Consider the following 21,274-nt stretch of genomic DNA (forward strand, 5'->3'; position numbering starts at 1 on the left):
CTGGAGTCCTCACTTTCTGGGAAGCTTGGAGAGCTGTTCCTGACAAGGCGTCAAAAACTTCACCACTGTTCATGACATCTGGAATTGAAAACATTTCACAAAGGCACCCCTGTTACAGCTACATAGGTAACCACAGATTCTGTGACTGTGTGTTCTCTGTCACTGATGCCAACAGCTTCTGATTAAATTTTTGCTACTGACTTCCCTTCCACATCAGGTTGGAGGGGACACAAGCTCCACAGGACGGAGAAAGGACCCAGAGAGCACTGAAGATGGAAATGATCTGCAGTGGCACACAGTTCTTCCCCATTTCCATCACCACCAGTAGTTCTTTGCTATCTGCACACGAAGAGCCAGATGTGTAGCCTCGGCTCTATTACTCGCCGATGCTGTCCTCTCATCCTCTCCATCCATCCTGTTACACGTACCACTTCATAGTCTAATTGTCTAGTTCTTCCTTCCCGTGCTTCCTGAGTTCTGTGGGCCAAAAGAGTGCCGACTGTTCGTCAAGCCCAGGGTAAAAAATGCATATTTAGGAAAACTGCCTAGCAACTGCTTTCTTTAGTGCAAGGATAGAGGCCATTTGCATAAGAAAACCTTCCAGCTGGAAGCCTGCAAAGACTCTGCTGGGAGCTGATTCTGTGACCAGACATCAAAGGAGAATTCCCGTTTAAGGACTGCTCCCTCTGGGTGGCCTTTCTGTGCTGTCCCCACCATCAGCGGTGGCAGTGGCAGCTGCACAGATGGCACCAGTGCTCTGCAACACCCAGGAGATGCCATTCCAGTGCTCCCAGAGATCTTTCACTGATTTTGTTCCCACACCATCTTTTCCTCACACTGTGCACATCACACATCAAAAAGTCAACAGTTTCAGCTGCTAACCTTTGGAATTCTGTAAATTGCTTTGCAGATTGCCTGCTGAAAGTGACAATCTGTAGCACTGCAGTACAGTGTCTCCAGATATTTGCACATGGTTCCTCCCCATACTAAAAGACTTTATTAGTCTGGACAAAGGCCCCGTGCAGGAAGAAAAACAACAGAAGCTACTTAATAATTTTTCTTGCCATTTTATGCCTAGAAAAAGTTGACCATAAACTTTTCACTTTTTAAAACCCTGGACAAAATATTGGCTCTAGTAAAGTCAATGGAAATAGCCTCCACCAATATTCCAAGTACAATCCAGCAAATTGTGAACAGTGATGGGATTGAGGACATGGCTCTCTTATGTGCTAATCATCTAAACAACAGTTAAATCGTTTCAGCACCTGCAAAAAAAATAGCTCTGTACAGCTCTGCTGCTACTTAATGGAATGAGGCGATTACGATCACAGTTCTGCAAAGCTCTCCAAATTGCAGTTCCTAAGGCTAATTTCAATGTGTGAATCATTGCTTTCCTGCAATTTATATCCATATGTGTGGTTATTTTTGAGAATTATTCAGTTTTGTATGTATAATTTTAAAAGGACTTTTTAAGTTAATGAACATCTGTGCTAAGAGCCCCTCAACAGAAAAGCCTGTGTCAGCCACTGGTGACGATGACTGTGTAAACTTCCTGTTATCCTATAGGCGTGCATGTGGATCCTATGGCTCTTACCAACTGCATACTGCAGGAGTAACCAGCAGAAAAAGACTCCATTAAAATGCTTTAACAATAGGGTGGGAAATCCAAAACTTCCAGACTCTTGAAAACTGTAATATCCATAACCAGTATGGAACCAAATACTAAATTCTTAAAGCTTTTAACAGAAGCAAACAGAGGAAAAATCTCCATTTGAAAATTTACAAGCACTTTAATATTTTGATTGACATACATTAAACACATTATGCTATAGTGTAGTTCAACAGGATTTCCGCATAACATATGTTTCTAGGTACTGCCTCCTGTCTTGATCTTTTTTTCTCAAGGTGAACTTGTTTCTTGACATGCTGCATGAGAACCACGTTGATATAAATCTAGTGCTGGTGGATTTACAAAGGAAATATTAGGCACTGAAATTCAATGGGTCATCAAACAACTAGTCACAGCAACAAGGTCACTTTAGTCTGTCTTTTAATCAGCTTAATTTTTCAACCTAGTTATTATGGGGTTTTGTTTCTGCCCTCTTTACACTCTTTGATCTCACAGACTGAAGGAGAATGTACTCCAGGAGCCATGAAGTTGTCTTTCCATTTGCACATTTAAAGCAATAGGGGGCTTTAGTCTGGCCAAGTGAAGTATGTCACAACCTCCCCATTAAAAAGTCTCATTTTCTATAATACCAACCTGTCATTAACCCTGTAAGACAGAGTTTAGTAAGAAATGATTGTTAAATGCAGCGCACTACACATGTTGGACATCTGATGTTCCTTCTCTTAACACTAATAAGGAGAACTTTCTTGGACTCCCCTCTTAGAATCTGTATTGGTGAAAACAGATGGAAACAGAAGTGCAAGTAAGACCAATAACTCTGATGTGAAGATGATGAAAAAACTTCACTTAGGAATTGACTACATCTACAGCTGTACTAAAATTTGGAAATTGTTCTTGCTTAAGACAAAGCTGAAATTAGGTTTTCAGTGAAAAGCTGAAGAAGTTAAGCAGCTGTAATTCCAAACAAAACCAGGAATCCAACCAGTAGTTGTGTAAGTAAAAGCTGGGGACAGACCATGCCTCCTGCACAACACAGAATATATTCTGGCATGGGCAACTTGTGACAGGTATCAGTGACTTTCAGGAAGCCCTTTATCATTATGTGTAATTCTGCTTATGATTATGTTACTTTAAGTTCAGAGCTACTGCACTGACTTCAAGGCAGCTACTTTGGATTTACATGTCTCAAGCTGGCCTATTATTTCTTGTATTGTTTCCAGTTGCATGAAATCATCTGTGCACGTCCTCCAGGGCTGCTGGAACCCTCTGTCCTCCCCAGCACTACACATGATGCAATGAGACTCTGACGGAGGAGGAAAGCCGAGAAGTCCATGTAGGGAAGCAGATAATTTCCTTTTGAGCAATGGATGCAAAAATAGCAGCTAATAAAAAGCCTTCAAACTGTGCCTTCAAACTGTGACAATTCAATACACACCTACGAGAATGCCTTGACAAGCTGCTTGACTTCCCAGTAACTCTTTCTTGTTTTCTTTAGTGCAGCCTCCTCCAAACTCCCACACACAGGTATTCATCTCTGTAGTGACAGCTGAGACCTGCAGGTGTTTGCTGCTATCGCCCTTTCAGAATAGACAGACACTTGTTCCTCACCGTAAACATTTGTATCATGGTGTTTGCCTGGCTAGTTACAGCCCAAATAACGATAAACCAGCCTTTTCTTTTTTTAGCCCCTTGCTGTCATGCATTAATTCTCTTTGCAAATAGGCATTAGGTACTGGAAATAACTTAAACGAGATCGCTCTCTGGTGATTATTTTACTAGCCTTATCTTTTGGGAAATATTTCATAGAGTGTCACCAGCAAAGTATATCATGCAGTTTCCAGAAATACAGCACTCTACAACATTAGATTCAAACATGAAGGGAGGAGGGTATGGCTAGTGGGCAGGATGCTCTTTCACTCCTTTAATTTTAATGTTATTTCACTGTTCTTCAAATTGCTACTTTGGTCTTGCTAAGGAACAGCAAAAATCTGAATAAGAAGTGTTTGTTGAGGACTTTAACACTCACAAGTGTCAAAATGTTGTCTCAAAAGAGTTGTTCATCTTTTTTATGCAGCAAGAAGGTCCAAAATATATGTATTTTTAAAACAGGCCTCGAATGGCAAACTGTGTAACCATTAGTTTTTCTGGAAGTCTGGCTGGTAAAGAGGTTTAATAGCTTCTTCTGTCTTAACTGAAAGCTCATGGGAAATCTATTTTTTAAAAAGACAAACATCACAGAATACTTAATGTTAGCATTAAAAAGAAATTATCAAGGAAACATTAGGAAACAAAGCTACAAAAATCTAGGAAACTTCCTGACAAACCTTTCTCACTCCATCAGCTGTTTACTTTTTGGTAGCCTGATTCTGTTTCTTTAGTTCTTTACACCAAATTAGACAAGACCTGAATTCTAATTTAAAAAAAAAAAAAAAAACACAACAAAAAAAACCCACCAAAAAATCAAAACAAAACAACCCAGCACCCAAAGAAGCCAAAAAAATAAAAGAGAAACAACAGTCTTGCTCAACCACTAGAGGTACAAAATGTGCCAGTATGAATTGTAAAGTCATTCGCCGAGGGACTGAAACTAAAAACTTAGAGGAAAAAAAGGGATGTTCTTCATTTGGAAGAAATAGAAGATGAGAGCGGCCCAGGGCATTGTCTGACAATACAGTTAACATGTGACAGTGACACAGACTGTGTGAATTTAGATGTACTATGCAGCATGTTTTCATTAGAGACTGGGAGGTACCTCTAATTGAAGAAAGGGAAATATCAGATTTGGAAAATACCAGTCACAGTTCTAGCAATATCTGTACCAGAAAGAGATACAAAAATTGCTTTGTCACACACTGAAAGTCATTGGAAAAGGCTAGTGTGAAAGGGAAAAAATGAAGACATTCATTTCAGCATGATGAGGTCTCAGGTTCTTGTTGCTCGTGTCCTTAACACCTACTCTGTGGCTTCCTTCAAGAGTGAAAGATTTAGACTCAGTAACCCGCGTCTCTTCTTCCAATCTGACATGCTATGCTGTCTTTAAACAGCAAAATGGTACAAAATGTGGAGAAGATTTTAAAGAGAAATGGAGTCACTGAAATTTAGGATGAAATATATCCTCTGTGTCTTCTGCCTAATATGTGCCAGAAATGAAATAAACTAATTTGTGAACCTCTTTGTAGTTTTAAAGCAAATTGGGCCTTAAAGATGGAAACTTCACCAGGCCCAGTCTTTTAATAGAGTTTTGAGTGGTTTGTGTAAGGTGAGAAAAGGACTCCATATTTTCTCTGCTGTTCTTGTGCTGTTACATAAAGGCAAGTAGGTTATACAATAGCTAAACAGGGATTACAAAACTGAGCTCCATAAATCTAAATAAGAAACAGAATGTCTATCCTGCACTGGACAGACATAACAGTGGGGAAGGGTGAAAGTGTGGTCCTAATGAAGGTAATGGCAAAGCTCTTGCGTAGTCTGGTGAGTTCACAGTTTCATCCCAAACCTTGGTTCAAGCCTGTAGTTGGCTGACCAGGCTGGATATTTAAAGCATATCCATGCTGAGTTTTTCCAAGTACTGGGTTAAGACGACTTCTACTTTTTTTCAAGCTTTTTGCTCATAATTAAGAAATACTGAAATTATTTTAACACCAAGTACTGAGCAATCACTTGCAAACATGAACTGGAAGCCAAAAAAGGCCCTGATATATTATCTCTGAATGCAAGAACAAAGTAGTTCTTCCCAAGCTTCACTGTCAGCACTTAAAAACACCGAAAGCTACATTAAAGAATTACATGGGTATCTTAGAGTAAGATAGGAAACTCTGACCTGTGGGGGTAGGAAATCAAACAAGAAACCCCAGCTATCAACAAAACTAATAAAAACCCCTAATAAATTTGAGACCTAAGCTCTCCAAGTAAATAACTTTGTGAAAGGATCTTTTGTGCTATGAGGATTGCAGTTCAGCAGTGTTGCTAGAGCTGTTTGACTCACAAACCAAACCAATTACTTGAGAGTTGTTTAAATTTGGCCTGGGGTGTGGAGCACTTCTGGGTAAGAAAAACCATCTCAGTTTTTTCCCGTCCCCCGGGGTCTGACTATCAAACCCTACTGCTGTTACATTGGATGGTAGCATGTACATCAGGACTTCCCCCACCTTCAAGATTCCTGCATGGTGAAAGAGGCAGAAAAAAAGAAAGAGGAAGAAAAAAGGAAAGCTTGTGCAATCAGGGCCACACATCATATGTATTCCCAGTCCAAAGGTTACTTCTCTCCCACTCTTCCCTGAAGCATCTCTAAACAGCTGAGCTGATTCAATGCAGAATGTCAATAAAAATCTGACAGCGCACAATGACTTGGGATCATCTTTATCTTACAGAAGCAAGCTATAAATAGTCATCTTGGGCAAATCTAACATCATGACTGAGTGGCAGGCTCCAAAAAAACCCCACCAATTCCAGTGTATTAAAACCCACAAATGATGAACCATTTCTTGCAGAACTTTTTGAAATTGTGTAAATCTCTCCAATGAGCATCAAATAAAGCTGTCAGGATTGGGGATGATTTTCTTCTCTGTGAGTGATTAAGCCTGAGCAGTTAAAAAGACTTAGCCTGCTATAAGCAATTAGGTATGGTGCGTCAGTGCCATTCCAGTGTTATCACTGACTTAAGCCTGCCAAGGATGCAATTCTCCAGGCAACCATCTGGGAATTCATCACTGCCTAGGTTTTTTCATGACCATCTTCTGACCAGCCCACATATGTCCCAGAAAGGGCAGGCCAAAACTTCACAGGCTCAACTGGAACTTCAAACTTTTATCAGCTGTGAAATATGGTAGCATGGCAGGCTGTGGCTCTATCCCTCCTCTGCACTAATTAGAAACCAACTGGAGCATGAGGTGCCAGAGAAGCTGTTCTTCTTGTTTTTCTCACTGTGTAGAACAAGCAACTTCCCAACTTGAAGTTTCATATCCACCCATCACTCTGCAAGCTTATACCACCTGTTTGGATGGGGCTATGCTATTTTACACCATCCCCTTTGACACTTATTTACCTTTTTCTCTCTTCATTTACATTTCTGTCTTTCACTAACACATCTCACAATTACCTTTCCCACCTTATTTGCTCCCTCTCTCACATCAGTGATTGCACCTTCTTCACACTACTACCTCTTCCTTCTCCTTTGTTACACCCTGGACTTCCCAGAAGCCCTCCTTCACCTCAAAAATAAGTAAAGATAAGGGAGAGAAGAAGGAAATAAGAGACTAACTCTGTTATGAGGGACAGTGGGAAATACAATGTACCTCTTAAATGAGATCCTTTGAGAGGTGCCCAAGGACTATGCAGGTTACCCAGGTTTTCCTGAACTCCTGCTTCTTCTGGGTCATGGGTGTTGTTCTAAATTTGTGCTTCAGTGGGTAGAAGCTTTGCTAGAGTACTCATGTGCAAGACTCAAGGATTAAACCCAGATGGACATGAGTATGTACACTAATACCAGAGTCCGTACACCATCACATGCATGAGCCAAGCCTCAGTTGTCTTCAGGAAGGCCATATGACTACTATCCCCTTTTGCAGGTAGTTTTTATGCAGCAGGGGGAGTTACTATTTTTTTTTTCCAAAAATAAGCAAAGTATATGTTCAAAAATGTTGCCTCTGACTGTAGCAACCTTTGGAAACATGTACTGTCTTGCATATACATTCATTCTTAAGTACAACGACTAACATGGCAAGCATTGAAGTATGGAACAGAGACACGACTTCAGACCCAACAAGTGGTGCAAAAATGCAATATGCAAAATCAGATGCAAAACCAAGAAACCTTAGCCTCTGTTAACTCGTGTCCTTTAATACACAGAGAAAGTTATTACCATCCTGTATATTTTTTTCAAGCTCTGAAGTGCAGTCCTGCTTTTTTTGCATTAATCAAATAATTCAGAGTGTCAGTTTCCAAAATAACAATATATAAGAGGAATATGGATCACATGTTTACTAAATACTAGGTTTGTCTTTAAAAGGAAAGAAAATTAACAGTTAATATTTACAGTTAAGTAAACTGTAAAGTAAATTAACAGTTACTTATGAGCTTTTAAGTGAATCAGCATTCAACAATAATTTTCAAAAGTGTAGCATCCTCTACCCTGTCCAGCCTTAGCCAGATGTAGAGACAATCTCTTCCCAGGTGTCCCACCAATACCGATGGTGAGGTGACACTTTCCTTTAATAACACAATCCGAATTGACAGGCTAAGAAAGTAATAACGAAAAAGGAATAAGAAATAAGGAGTAGAGAGGCAAATACAAAACATGTGCTTAAAGATGATGAGATTACCTTACAGAAAAAACTCAAGGGTATGTAAGTTATCAGCTTGGCCATGGATTCCCCAAGCCACAAACAGGTTCAGTTCCAATAATGAAACTACAAATGTGATAGCAAACAGCAAATGGTGTCAGCTGCATGACTTACCACATAGTACAAAGGCTATGTCAACAACAGCATTAATGCACTCAGTTTGTTTAGCCCAGCAATCTCAGAAGGCCTTTGCAAAATTCAGACAGCACTTTATGGCAACCAAGCTCAGGGAAAACAGTCAGAATGAAAAAGAGTAATGGGCTACTCTTACCCTCTGCAAAATACTCTTCAACATTAAAAAGCAGGACTAAATCCCTGGCTTAAGGCAGAAAAATCTTTCAGGTGCTCAGTATAAAAACTTCTCACCTAATCTCTTATTGAATAAAGTAACTGGTCACTGCTGCTGCCCAGCACTTATTTTTCCTCTAGTTAACTGATACATTATACAACTGTTTCCCAGAGTTACCGTTTCCATTTTTCTTAGCAGTATTTAAGAACATATTTTAATAGTTTCAAAGTGTCGGGCCAAATTTGATTACCATTTTTATCTGCTGTTTCTTCTTCACTTATGCCAACAAACGTGCAAAATTTTTACCCAGAGAAAAAAAACTTCCTGTGATTTAGAATCTAAACCCAACATATATAAAAAACAAAACATGACAGACTACTCTGATTAACTCTCCAAGTTTATCAAAACCTTTTAATTCAGATCCAGGTTCTCCAAGCGCTAGACTCTAAATTACCTGACAGAAGATGGTTAAGTATAAAAGCAGATCAGTTACACCAATGTGGTAAGAAGACTGAACAAGACCTAGCTTATTACTTATTACAGCAGTCCACTTACCCGATAGTAGTCTGTGCTGTACACGTCTCTAGACATCCCAAAATCCCCAATCTTCACCAGCAGGTTTTCACCAACCAGACAATTCCGGGTAGCAAGATCCCGATGCACAAAGTGCTGTGATGCCAGGTAAACCATACCAGAAGCAATCTGCTGGGCAATGTGAAGCATCTGGGATTGGGTCAGCTCAGCAGGACGGTTGCCTTCTGCCATCAGTCCTGCATCTGGTCCATGTGCCCTGCACCAAAACACAATCTGATGAACTGATAGGCCACTTGTAAGATGGAGAAGTGAAAGGCATTAGTGAGTGTCAGCCCACACAACTCCATCAAAAGTGCTATAAAAATAGGGAAAATTTCTGTCATGGCTTTTCTCATTTACTGTTTTCCTTCATTGATGAAAGATATGTGGTCTGAATAGCACTAAAAACAGGATATATATTACTCAAGGAAATAAGTCATAGGTGTTCACAATAGTACCCATCTGTCAGAAAGAATCACCTTTCTCCTGTTCCATTCTAGTAATCTTTTCTGGAGAAATGCTGACAAACAAACCTGCTTGGGAACCAAGGGAAAATCTCATCACTCTGTAAGACTGAAAAACAATTGAGGGAAAGACTGACAATTGACTGGCATTCCTTGATTTCTGCAGGTATACAGGCCACTGACCCTTCCATCTTTTCTTAAAGAAGAAAGAGCTAACTTTCGTCTCCAACAAGGGCGGCAATTTTAAATTTATACATCTAATTTCCTATCCAAATGCACAGCAGGAAAGAACTCTTGCTTATTTCATCACCAAGGGTGAGTCCTGCCCGAGACAGGAATTCTTGACAATAGGAAGAGGACACAAAACATACACTATCTGGAAAAACAAAATGGCTTCAGAAATATGAGGTCTTCAAGACCTAGCAAGTTCCTAAGAAGAAACAATCAACTGATTAATGATAATACTTGTATGCATTTCATCAAAAACAGAGATATTTTGCATTAGGAAAGCCCAGCGAAGTACTGGGTCACATGAGGTTTACCTGTCTAAACTATGTGAGCCCTGGTATGCCTGTACAACCTAGTATCTTGAAGATGCAGATATAAGCATTCATATGAACAACGTTTGCAGGAAGAGCTACTAGCTAATCCTTACCCAATCAATGATGTAAGCTGGCAATCACTACTCATTTGATACATTTTATAACGTTCTAAATATCCTTTTCCATCCATTCTATTTTTCTGTGTTTTCAGAAGCCCTTTTTTTATTCCATTCCTGAAAACTATTCTTTCAAAGAGACCACCTCTTCTCTTCCCTCCTCAACAGAGTTGAGGCCTTAATTTTTCTCTAGGGTAAGGGCACAGGAGTTTGAAAAAGATTTTCAAATTAATCAAAATCTGTGAGATCATATCTGACACTACCAATTAGAAACATGATATTAAAATTGTCCCAAGGGAAGACTTTCATGAGCAAAGTGACAGATGTGAGAAAGAAAGGAAGGAGGGTGTGTAGCATTGATGGGACTGTATCTGGTACCAGGCAAAACAACTTTCTGCCACAGGGTATGCACCGGCAGCCATTCATCTGGTCTAGGTTGATGTGGGCAGGAATAAATGGGAGGACATGAAATCTCCAACAAAAACTCACAAGCAAACTCCTATTGAAAAATACTGTGCCTTTATCATACATGGATTTTTTTAATAAGTGTTCTCAGACATTAATCTCTGAGCTGCTAAATTAAAGAACTTTTCATCTTTTGCTAGTCTCCCTGAGGACATGGTCTGTATCTAAAGGAATTTTTAGATTATTCCTAACATTCCATCCAGCTTGCTTGTCTGCTCGGTGCTGGCCATAAATGAGGTGATTTTCTGTGTCTGCAATAGCCAGGGATATTGACAGATATTCTCTGCAGTCGCATCATCCACTAGTCCCCAGACCAAGCCCCGGGCAGGCAGGACTTGGAGGCTTTAGTCCTAGATCTGAACAGGCTTTGGCTGCATGCAGACAGCCAGGCTCATTTGGGTTAAATTTTCAGATCAATTTTTCCCCAACAGCCTTTGGTGGCGCTGCAGGGTAAGAAATATGGAACAGCTCACTTTGCTGTGAACCTCTGGTCTGCAGCACAAGCTGCAGAAAATGTGAGAGGAATGACGAATTGGAGCTTAGGTTTAATAGCTTGTCCCAGCATAATAATTTTATGATCTAAAGACAAGGGCTGATTAATAGCTTTTTTAAAAGTGAAGGCCTTAAAGTAGGAAATATATTGTCTGCTAAAATACTTTTCTGTACAATAATTCAAAATCAGAGTTACAACATAAGGAAAAGCCAATCAAAAATAATCAAGGCATAATAAGTATTTCTTATGGAGTAAGAAGTTATTTCTCATCAACTGAGAATCTGGCATCTTCTGATGGAAATTCAGTATTCTGAAAATGTGCTAGGTTGGCATCTAGGGAAACAACCGTTCTCTCTGATTCACAGCAGAAGACCAAGCAGACAAACATAAATGCCCTTAATTCTAAAATATACTTAAATCCTTTGCCAGAGAGACAACCATTCTGGGAAAAGTAGTAGTGTTTGTTCTGCATCTCCAGTTAAGATCCCAGTTTCTCTGTCAAACCTGTTAGCCCTGCCAATAAGGCAGGATGCTAGTTGATGTCATTTGTTTTACGGTGTGGCTACTTTTTAAAGAGGTAGTAGAATGACAGCAAACTCATTTCACATATGCTATCAAAAAATGCATAAATGGCAGCACTAGCAATCGTAGTCATTTTAGCTATATAGAAAATATTAATCCATTTAATGAGACATGTATTTTGATTATTTACGGCTTTTTTAGAAATATCTTTCCAAAATGCTGGTACTCCCAGCTATCTTTAGCAGGAAAGACCTCTGTATGTTGAAATACCTTTGGATATTTATTGATAAAATTACACAGCAGACATTGAAAGAATAGTCTCTTATATTCTTAACATAGAAGCAAATAGAGCAAATGCCATGTCTTAACTGTTTATTTTTATGTCAAAAAGAGCAGGCTGGTAGAAATGGTGCGTACACAAGGCCTCTGTTCATAACTTCCTGGGTCATGGCTTACCTATTATTATAAACCTTATGTATCATCTATTCATTTATAATTGCTCTACTGCCAATTTTCAATTTCCTATGCACATTCCTGAACAGCTTTATGAGATAAAGCCCTAATCTGGATCCCAAAGTGTAGCATTTTCCAATTCACACAAGTTTTCATGGCTCACAGTTTTCTTGCTGCAGATTTATAGCAGTCTTTCCAAAACACTGAGAGGAGGGAAGAGAAAAGGGGTTAGTCTTCAGAAGATCTCTGACGCCTACAGATAGCAATAGGTGTTGAGTGGGATTTTCCAAGTGCTACCAGAAAGCCTGTGAGAAAATCATTCCTACAGGAATGATTGAGGAGGATTTATAAGTGAACATTTCAGAACACATGGAAATATATTGGAAACAATATCTCTTTGATACAAAGCTTGATTTGATGGGACTTCCAAGCAGGTAAAGAAGCAGAGTCCCACATCCCAGTACAAAAGACAAGAGTCATACAACTTGGTGTCAAGTTTTTCCAGTGATAGTTGTTAATTTCATATTAAGTACCAGTAACAGCTACCTTTTCTGCCCACTTTTGGCTCAGGATCAAAATACATGTTCATGGATTTACCTGAGGAATTTGTTAAGATCTCCATGCTTCATATATTCAAAGACCATGATGAGTGGATCACCCTCAACACAGACACCATAGAATTTGACAATGTGCTCATGTTGCAGGTTAGTTAGCAGTTCTGCCTCACGATGGAAGTCCTTGCGGGCATTATCACTGGCATCCTTCAGAGTCTGGTGGAGAAAATGAAAATATAAGGAAGGACAGATGTTCACAGAGGGTTGGAAATATATGGGATAGCCCTGTAAGGGTAAGATAAGGACACAGTACAGGATGGAGGATGGAGGAAGTACTTTCTAAATAACTCTTTTAGAAACGCAGATGTGATCCTGAAGTGCAATTAAATAATGGCAGTACAATTTTCATTCTCCTGCCACATGTTATCCCAAACAAACAGTTTTCTTGTAAGAGAATGTATGAATACTCATGCTCTTGCTGTGACAAGTGTTTTCCAAACACAGAACAAATAAACTGATCTCATCCCAAAAATATACTAGTACACAGCTGGTTTGTATCCTTGAGCATTTAACTCAAGAGACCCCTAGTATCCTGCTGGTATTTACATTTCTTGTTATTTCTTTAAAATAAAACTCTGCTTGTTTAAAATGCATGGTGGTAAAGGGGATGCATTATTTTTGTACTGCTGATATTAGTTCATGTGGTGTGCTATACATTAGCTAGATTTACACATATGTCCCTAGACCACAATAATCTAAGGTTTCAGCCAAAAACTTTGAAATTCTGCACATCTACTTATATGACTAAGATTAGGCATATATGTAAGTAACTGGAGGTCAAATCCTAAAGTGATAGACACAGAGGAAAGCAGATGCATAGAGGAATTCCGGGGCATCACTAGATCAAATAGAAGGCATAAATGTTGTATAATGAAATAATACTAATTTAACTGTCACACATGGGCAGTTTCTGATTTCTCCTTACAAACCACATTTCAAGAGCAAGAAAACACTTTCATGCACAAAAAAAAGAGCAAGTTCTGACACCAATTAAATGAGGAATAATTATAATTGACAATAAACCACTAATAGTCTCTGTAGTCAAGAGGTGCAGTGGTTGCACTGTACTAATTCAAAAAATATTTCTAAAACCACAAGAGAAAGATGGCAAGTTACTAACAGTCACAATTTATTCCTCACAGAAACTGCTGTCTGGGCTTTGTACCTCTGGATTTTAAAAATACCTAGGTTTAATAGAATGGAAGATAAGACACAAAAGCAGTGGCAATGTTTTAACTAAAGATGTCTTTTTCCTGGCCATCTAGTCCCTTTACTTTCTATCCAGAATTAATATGTAGAGCATGAGACCAACCACACTCACCAGAACAGAAACAGAGTAAGTTGATACTGTCCAAATGTTCTGCCAACAAACTGAGTTTTTAGCAGCAGTAGTCATGGTTTGTTCAAGCTTTTTCCTCAACAGGGACAATTCTGTCCACTTTTCTAGTATTATATGTATGCATGTGTGAAAAAGAGGCTAGAAGGTGACTGTTGGAAAAAACCACATCCTTTACCTGTGATACTGCAGTCCTGGGTCCTGAAAACTGAATAGCTACCATACTAAAATTCAGAGCGGAGGACAAGGACTAGGGCAGGATGGATTGCTGTCTTCCAAGTTCAGGGGTTTTTGCCTGTGGATTTCAGCCTCTGTGGATCCTAGAGGCAAGAGAAGTAACTCATGCCTTAGATATCCCTTCCCTGAGGAATGTCCTTCTGAATCTTAATATGCTTTCAGGCGCAGAATCCTTTTTTCCATAAGCTTTACCAATGATGCAACAAGGATATTGCTTCATCAAGGCTTCACTAGCCATGCTATGTTAATATAAACAGCTGTATCATGGACTCTAATTTGCTTCCCATTATGGGCCACACACAATCATATCTGAACTGAGTGAGGACTGGAATTGAAATGTTTTCCAATACTTCCAGGCTGGGATGATGCTTTAATATGATACAGGCACCAACCCACGGTCCAGTGTATGTTACATATACTGAAATCACTTGTAATAATTCTGTCATCACTGGAGTTCCCTCTGGTAGTTTCATATGTGAAGTGATTGGACAGTAATTATTTTCAATAACAGAATTAGAAAAAACAATTAGTACAAAACCCATTTTTAAATAATAGCAATTTGTTAAAAAAACTGCCAGGGAAAATCAGAGACTGATCCTCTTTCCAGCAGGCTCTTTCCCTGGAAAGACAGTAAAAATGCTGACAGCTCTGTCCTGTGAGGATGGCATATTGTATATTTGAGAAGATGCTTTTTATCTCACAGAAACAGAAAAATTATCATATGACAGCAGTTGCCATGGCAAATCCACATTTTCTGTAAAACAGCAAAATGCAGAAAAGTTTAAACTCAGGTGAAACTCAGGCAGGGTTTCTACTACCATGGGCTGACTACAATTTCTGTCACCCACCATTGCAAAATCTCCTTTTCATTATTTCATGCAGTGCATAGAATAGACACAATGCATGAGAGAGAGCTGGCACAGTCAGGCAAGGAGGAGACTGGAAGGTAAAAAAATTAATAAGTATGTAGAATTTACATAGAAATGACATTGACTAATGCATTTAGCTTGTTCTCAGTACAAGAAAAAAAAGAAAAAAATCAAAATAAAACCCTAGAAGCACAAAGAGAGGAAAGACATATTAATTATTATTATCATTACTGACAAGAATGCCAAAGCTCTGCATACAAAGCACTTTCACCAGTCGACAGGAGGTTTTCCCAAGTAGGATCTGAGATTCAATCACATGTGCTTTCCAGCCACTCCATGTGTCTGTGCTGCCCTGTGCTCAGCAATGAGTGTGAACTCTGACACCACTCTGTCTGACACGACCTGTGCCACTCTGACACCACAGAGCTGCCTTCATGGGCAAGTCAGGGCAACAGCAGGAGGATGGGGCTGTCACCAACATCAGCAGGACTTGGTAGTCAAACTCTCAAGGCAGCAACATGACTACTACTATTACTTTCTACTGTTTCAGCCTTCCCCTACAAAATAATTGCTACTGCTTCCCATCAACACACGAGACTGGACTGGTATATCTCCTCAAGAAATGAAGGGGTGGTTTTGAGTCTTCTCTGAAATGAAGGTCTGAAGAATTGGAAATCTTTGGTTTTTCTGTGCAGGTGCCATGGAAATGTTTTTGATCTCACACACACAGCAGTTTGCTAGCTGAGCAAAACCTCCCAGGGGAGCCAGAGGCAGTTGATAACCTGTGCCTTGTCAACCTCACCTCCTGCTCTGGACAGGCTACACTAGTGTGAGATTATGCCTGGTGATTCAGTCCTGTGAGGAGACAGTACTGAACCAGGCCTGAACAAACACAGCAAACTGGGCCCTCAGGAAAACAGTAATTTTTCCTTCCTCCACCCTCTGTTCTCTAAAAGTGACTGATATGATGTGCTATGGGGGCAATGCTAGTCCTATACCCACGTTTTGTCCTATGGAAAGTATTTCCAAGCACTCTGTGTTATCTCCAAAAAGCTCATACTAACTAAAACCAATTTAAACAAATTGCCTTTCTCTTCTTTAAAGGAGCAAAAGCTCATGCTCTTTGGTATTTTATGATAAGCCTGACCTTTTTTATCTTCCCAGATTTTTATGGGCCTCTTAATGCCTAAATAATTTGCTGTGGCAACCTCAGCATTTTGGATACCAGCTGACTGATAAGAAGGGAACATGTTGAGTTAGATGGAGGGATGCTCAGGGCCAGGGACAAGCGATACAGTTTTCCAGCAACTGGCAGGCACAGGAAGTTGACAGGGACCACTAGCCAACCTGAACCCCATTGCATGGTTGAGGCTGTGCCTCCTTGCTGATGAAATCTCCCTGGCACCACCTTACTCTTCAGCAAGTACCTATTTCCATGGGCTCACCAAATCTGTCTTATAGTATTGGTGCGTTCTGGTTTTACCCATGGTGCTGAAGCTCTCTAAAGCCATTGCTGTGTGTCAGGAGAGGGTGCCCATTGCTGCTGGCATCGAGGTCTGCTCCTCTCCTACTAACTCAGGGATGGAGTCCAGACACCATCTTGCACTGAAGTGCAGTGTAGCTCTCTGCACTCCAGTGTAGGCTCCATCCCTCCACTTCCTCTGTGGCTGAGGGATACCTGTTATCTGTGGTTGGTAACCACACTGAAAGAGACAAGCATCAGGCAATTAACCCTCAGTTATGTGAAGATCAATACTGTGGCTCAGTTCACCAAAAAATTTGCTCTGTGACAACAGCTAGAGTCACTTCTTTAAGAGCCAATGACAGAAAAATAAAACAGCCATAACCTGTTCCGAGACGTAATTCTTCCCACAGCTGCCTGTGATTCTTATTAAGGACACTATAAAGAGAGAATTTTGCAGGAAAAAAAAATAAAATTAAAAACCACCATAGTATGACAAGTTGCCCAGAAAATGCATAGATTTGTCATGTAGGTCTACACATGTACCTTTAAAGACTGAATACTCTTCCATTTGATTTACATTGAGAATGAGCAGCAGAGAAAGTGCAGTGCAGCATTTAACAGCAGAAGTGCTAGGCTCCATTTAGACAGGACTTTCAAAAGGAGCAAGTGAATGGAAATACTTTAATTTTGCTTTAATCAAGCAGTTCCTTAAAGTGATAGAGGAAAGACCATTTCCATTGTAACCACCAAATACAACAAAAAATTCATTTAGATCTAATTTTGTCATCTCCTATCTCTTGCTTTCTCCTGTCTATGTTATATCCCTTCAGGGCTTAAATTTTTTCTCACCAGTCAACATGACTGAACTACTCCAAACATCGAAAAGCTTATAACCTTGGCAAACCCAAAAACCTATATATTTGATGGAGCACTCTACAAGACTATTCTCCTTTCATGTTCTTCCACTGTCAAGATGGAAGATGTCAAGATGAATCTGTTCCACAGATTCAAGACTCTATTTCTTGGTCATATTTCTTCAAAAATATAAGCTTCATGATTTCTTTTACTGTGTGGTTTCATCCAAAATGCACACATGGTTGCCTAATTGTGACCTGTCAGACAAAATTATTTTCTGGTCAATTGGCATTGCTCAAATTCTGGACATCTATTCCCCCTGCACTTAATGAGATATTTAAAATGCTGGACATTGGTTTAGTTTTTGGCTGAGCACTACAGATGGAGATAAGAATTTGTTTTCAGGGAAAGTTATCAAACTCTGAGTGTAGTTTCACCAATATTGTTTTCTAGCTACATCCCCAGCTAAGGTCAACAGCTAACCTCCCCTTTTGAATTTTGGGGGGAATAAAAGGGTTTTGTGCAGAGAAGCAGGCTTGGTCTCCATGCCATATTAATGAAAACTACCCGCAGACAATTTCAGTTGCTCACTAAAAGAATGGCACAGTCCTGAAACAGAAAGCTGTTCTTTGCATAGAAATTATACACATAACCCATTCACTTAGCTAATGACAGATTATTTTTTAGGCGCATATATATATCACATGCATTTTTAATAACCTAGACATTATTTTTCACTAACTGATCTTCATACAGACCATAAAAGATTTTGCTCCCTCGTGATGCAATCTGTTTCTTCCCTCTCCTTATATGATTCAGGTCTCATTTTATAATCCACAGCAAGATAAAATACCAAATTCTCTTAACACTCCATTAGTCTTGTGAACTCTTCTACATGTATCAGAACAGTTACACTGGATTATGGAATAGGCAAACATGATCATTTACAAATAAAACAGCATTAGTTGCAAACATGAATTAATAATGGTAACCCTAGTCTCTTTTACCTTCACTGCCACCAAGATCTTGCCCTGCTCAGGACACAGGTTATAGCATTCTGCCAGAAAGACTTTCCCAAAGGCTCCTTCTCCCAGTTCTCTTTTAAGAACAATGTTGTGGCGCTTGATGTGATGCACAACTGTGAAAAGAAGACAAAATAGAGGTCAGAAGAGAGCTGCAAGTTCGGGATGGGATGGAGCCCATGCGTACAGCCACATGGAGACAGGATTGCCTGTGAAGTAAGGAAGGAATCAAAGTGTCCACATATCAGTTTTCACCACTTTCTGCAAAAAAGACTGAGTTTATACATTTGTATTTGGAGGGTAGTGCATTTTCTAGATAAGAATACATGGAATTAAGAGTCACCTGGGAACAGCCCATTTATCATCATGTTAGGATGACTGCTGCAAAGCATACATTAGACCTAATGCTACTTTCTAAAAAACATTAAGAGAGTGAATCAGAAAACAAACCAAGCCTTTCTCACACCTTTTTTACTTTTGTACCTTTAACCATAGCAGAACTCTCCTGTCCAAATCAAAAAAGTTTTAAAATTAACTTAAACCAAAGGTGTCCTCTTAGAAAACCAAATGTGTCCTCTTTCAACTAAATGCAACTTAACAGTCTGATTAAGTTGCTTTCCTATGTTTCTCACAAACATGATTTACAGTATTGACCTGAAGTAAAAGAAACAAAAGATGGACAAAGGTTTTAGTCCACATAGTGGACAGAAACCTAGTTCAATTGCTGCCCAGAATCAATTGATTCAAACACTGAAGCCCAGGAATATTTTTTTGACTTATTTTACATTCTCCTTTCAGCAAAAGCTTCTACTCAAGTCTTTAATATTTAACATACTGTACTAAATTTTGTAGAGTACATTATCAATTTACAATGTTCAAGTTAAATAAAGCAGTTCTAAGAGCAGTTTAGCTGCCAGTAGGGTGGACAGCTTGTGTTGCTGAAACTGTACAATCCAGACAGCATCTGCTGATGATTTTAACCTCAGTGCACTTAGCTGTCTTTGCAAACACTGAAATTTAACCCTGCCTGGAAGAAGCCCATTTGCAACTTAAATTCTAAACACAGCAAATTAAATAGCAGTGCACAGGCATCAGGCTGGCTTCTGCAAAGGTGAAAATCTCACCTTAGCTGCTCAACTTCAGGGACCAGGACTAAACCCTGCCAGTGATTTAGTATCTAACCAGATGCAGACCGACACCTGCCTCCATACTTGGTCACGTGCCTATTCCAAACCAGGTGACTGCTTATACAAAAACCACCTTTCCTCCATGACTAAAGGAGGAGTGCTGATAACATTAGTAGGGAGAAATGGCACAGCCTGTCCCTATTGCTATCACTAGCATTCAGAGAAAAGAACCACAGTGTACAAGGAAAGAAAATATGTGTCCCACACCCTAAGTCTACAGACCCTAACATGAGCACACTGCATGTAAATACACTTCATATTCCTGTGTGTGGACATGAGGGAAATCTGGTGCTGGAGCAGGCTTGGAGAGTGACCAACCCAGCACTCATCTGCTGTCTTGAGGTGGGCAGCACACCTGAGGAACAGACCTCCACCAGACCTGCTGGCACCTGCTAGAAGGCCCCTGGCCAGCAGGCAAGCAGGCTCCCCATACCCTGTGCAGAGAGTGGGGAAGACTGGATTCTCCCGCAGCCCACCTGACTCATCAGGCTTTGCTGCTTTCCCCACAGATGATGGCCGCAGGGGGGATATTAATAGCCTCCTTTTCCAGGGCCAAGTCTTCTAGGAGAGGCCACACATCCCATTAGGTACATGAAATGAGACTGCACGGTAGCTACATTTTTTACTCATGACATACTGGTCTAGCAGAAAATTAAGTTTTGTCATGGTGACGCTTTATTTGGCTAGCTACCTTAGCAGGTCCCCTGCAGTCAATACAAAGTTGCTTTTTACTTTCATTTCCTCCTCAGCACTGGCTTTGCAAGAAAGGCTCAAAATGCAGTCAGCACAAGACAGGCCAGAACCAAAGCACCCCGCTTCCCCATGGGCACACGTTAACCAGCATGGCTGGCCCCTGCTAATACTGGTCACAAGGCAGACCAGGAGAGCTGAAGGATTGCTGCCCCGGCATGGCACCTGAGCTCCGGAGTGTGTCACATCTCATCACCTGAGCTTTAAAAATGCTTGATAACAAATGAGTGCTGCCCCCCATCCCCTAAAAAACTTGCCATCCAACTCTACCTCTTGGGGAGTTCTCTCTCCCTCTGCTTTACTAGTATTGCCAGGAGGCTGCCTCTGTTCCTTTCCCAGAGGGGAAAGGAAGCAAAAGCAGTTTTTAATTTTTTTCTGCCCACAGTTGCCAAAGACTCAGTGATGCAGACATTCTGAATTTTGTGTGGGTCCTCTGCATTTTGAGCCCATTATACTGCTAATGTTTGGCCTAGCAGTACAAAGAAGTTTTGGGTTTTTTTGTGAAGATCCTGGAGGACTTTACAAACAATAGAGTAAAAATAAATAAACCCCACACTCAATACTTCTTGGTAGTACACTTACAGCTGCTGTTAAACACTCATACAAACCAGGCATTCTAATAAACAATCCATCCCATAAACCAAACTGTAAAGCTGAAACACAGCAAGGTGCAGAAGAGATCTGCACAGAATGTATTTGTAACTTGTTATGCTCTATCCATTCCTGTTACTTTTTTGAACTCTGCTGAGTTACCAAACAAATAAAAACCAACAGTAAGTAGGACTAAATGAGCAGAGATTAATTGTAAGGACAATGTAAGTAAATCAAACACATATGATGTGATGGATATATAAGCTAAGGAAAAAATCAATTTAGAACATTCAGGGCCCCAGCCATAATGACACTGTCTTCAGTGGAAGGATACTTGAGCAGGAGATACACTAGAAAATTCAGGTCAAAATCTGCTTTCAGTTACTATCACAATAAAGCAAATTATCTCCGTTAAAGTCCAAGAGATTATCCTGGATTTACATTGAAGAAACAATGCAGA

The 21,274-nt window shown here is 40.0% G+C and overlaps 1 protein-coding gene across 3 annotated transcripts in view; it reads right to left on the bottom strand.

Annotated features, from left to right (window-relative positions):
* NTRK2 (neurotrophic receptor tyrosine kinase 2) overlaps positions 1–21,274 on the bottom strand; it is a 191,977-nt gene that overhangs the window by 26,843 nt on the left and 143,860 nt on the right. For all 3 annotated transcript variants that reach the window (XM_041397035.1, XM_041397036.1, XM_041397033.1), the window contains 3 exons: positions 18,272–18,402; positions 12,486–12,658; positions 8,816–9,050 (listed from right to left, as the gene is read on the bottom strand). In XM_041397035.1, the coding sequence (XP_041252969.1) occupies positions 8,816–9,050; positions 12,486–12,658; positions 18,272–18,402 (539 nt within the window). The remainder of the gene's footprint in view (positions 1–8,815; positions 9,051–12,485; positions 12,659–18,271; positions 18,403–21,274) is intronic.

The sequence above is a fragment of the Onychostruthus taczanowskii genome, unplaced genomic scaffold (genome assembly GCF_017590055.1).
Source record: "Onychostruthus taczanowskii isolate IOZ18803 unplaced genomic scaffold, ASM1759005v1 scaffold134, whole genome shotgun sequence".
Classification (NCBI taxonomy): Eukaryota; Metazoa; Chordata; class Aves; order Passeriformes; family Passeridae; genus Onychostruthus; species Onychostruthus taczanowskii.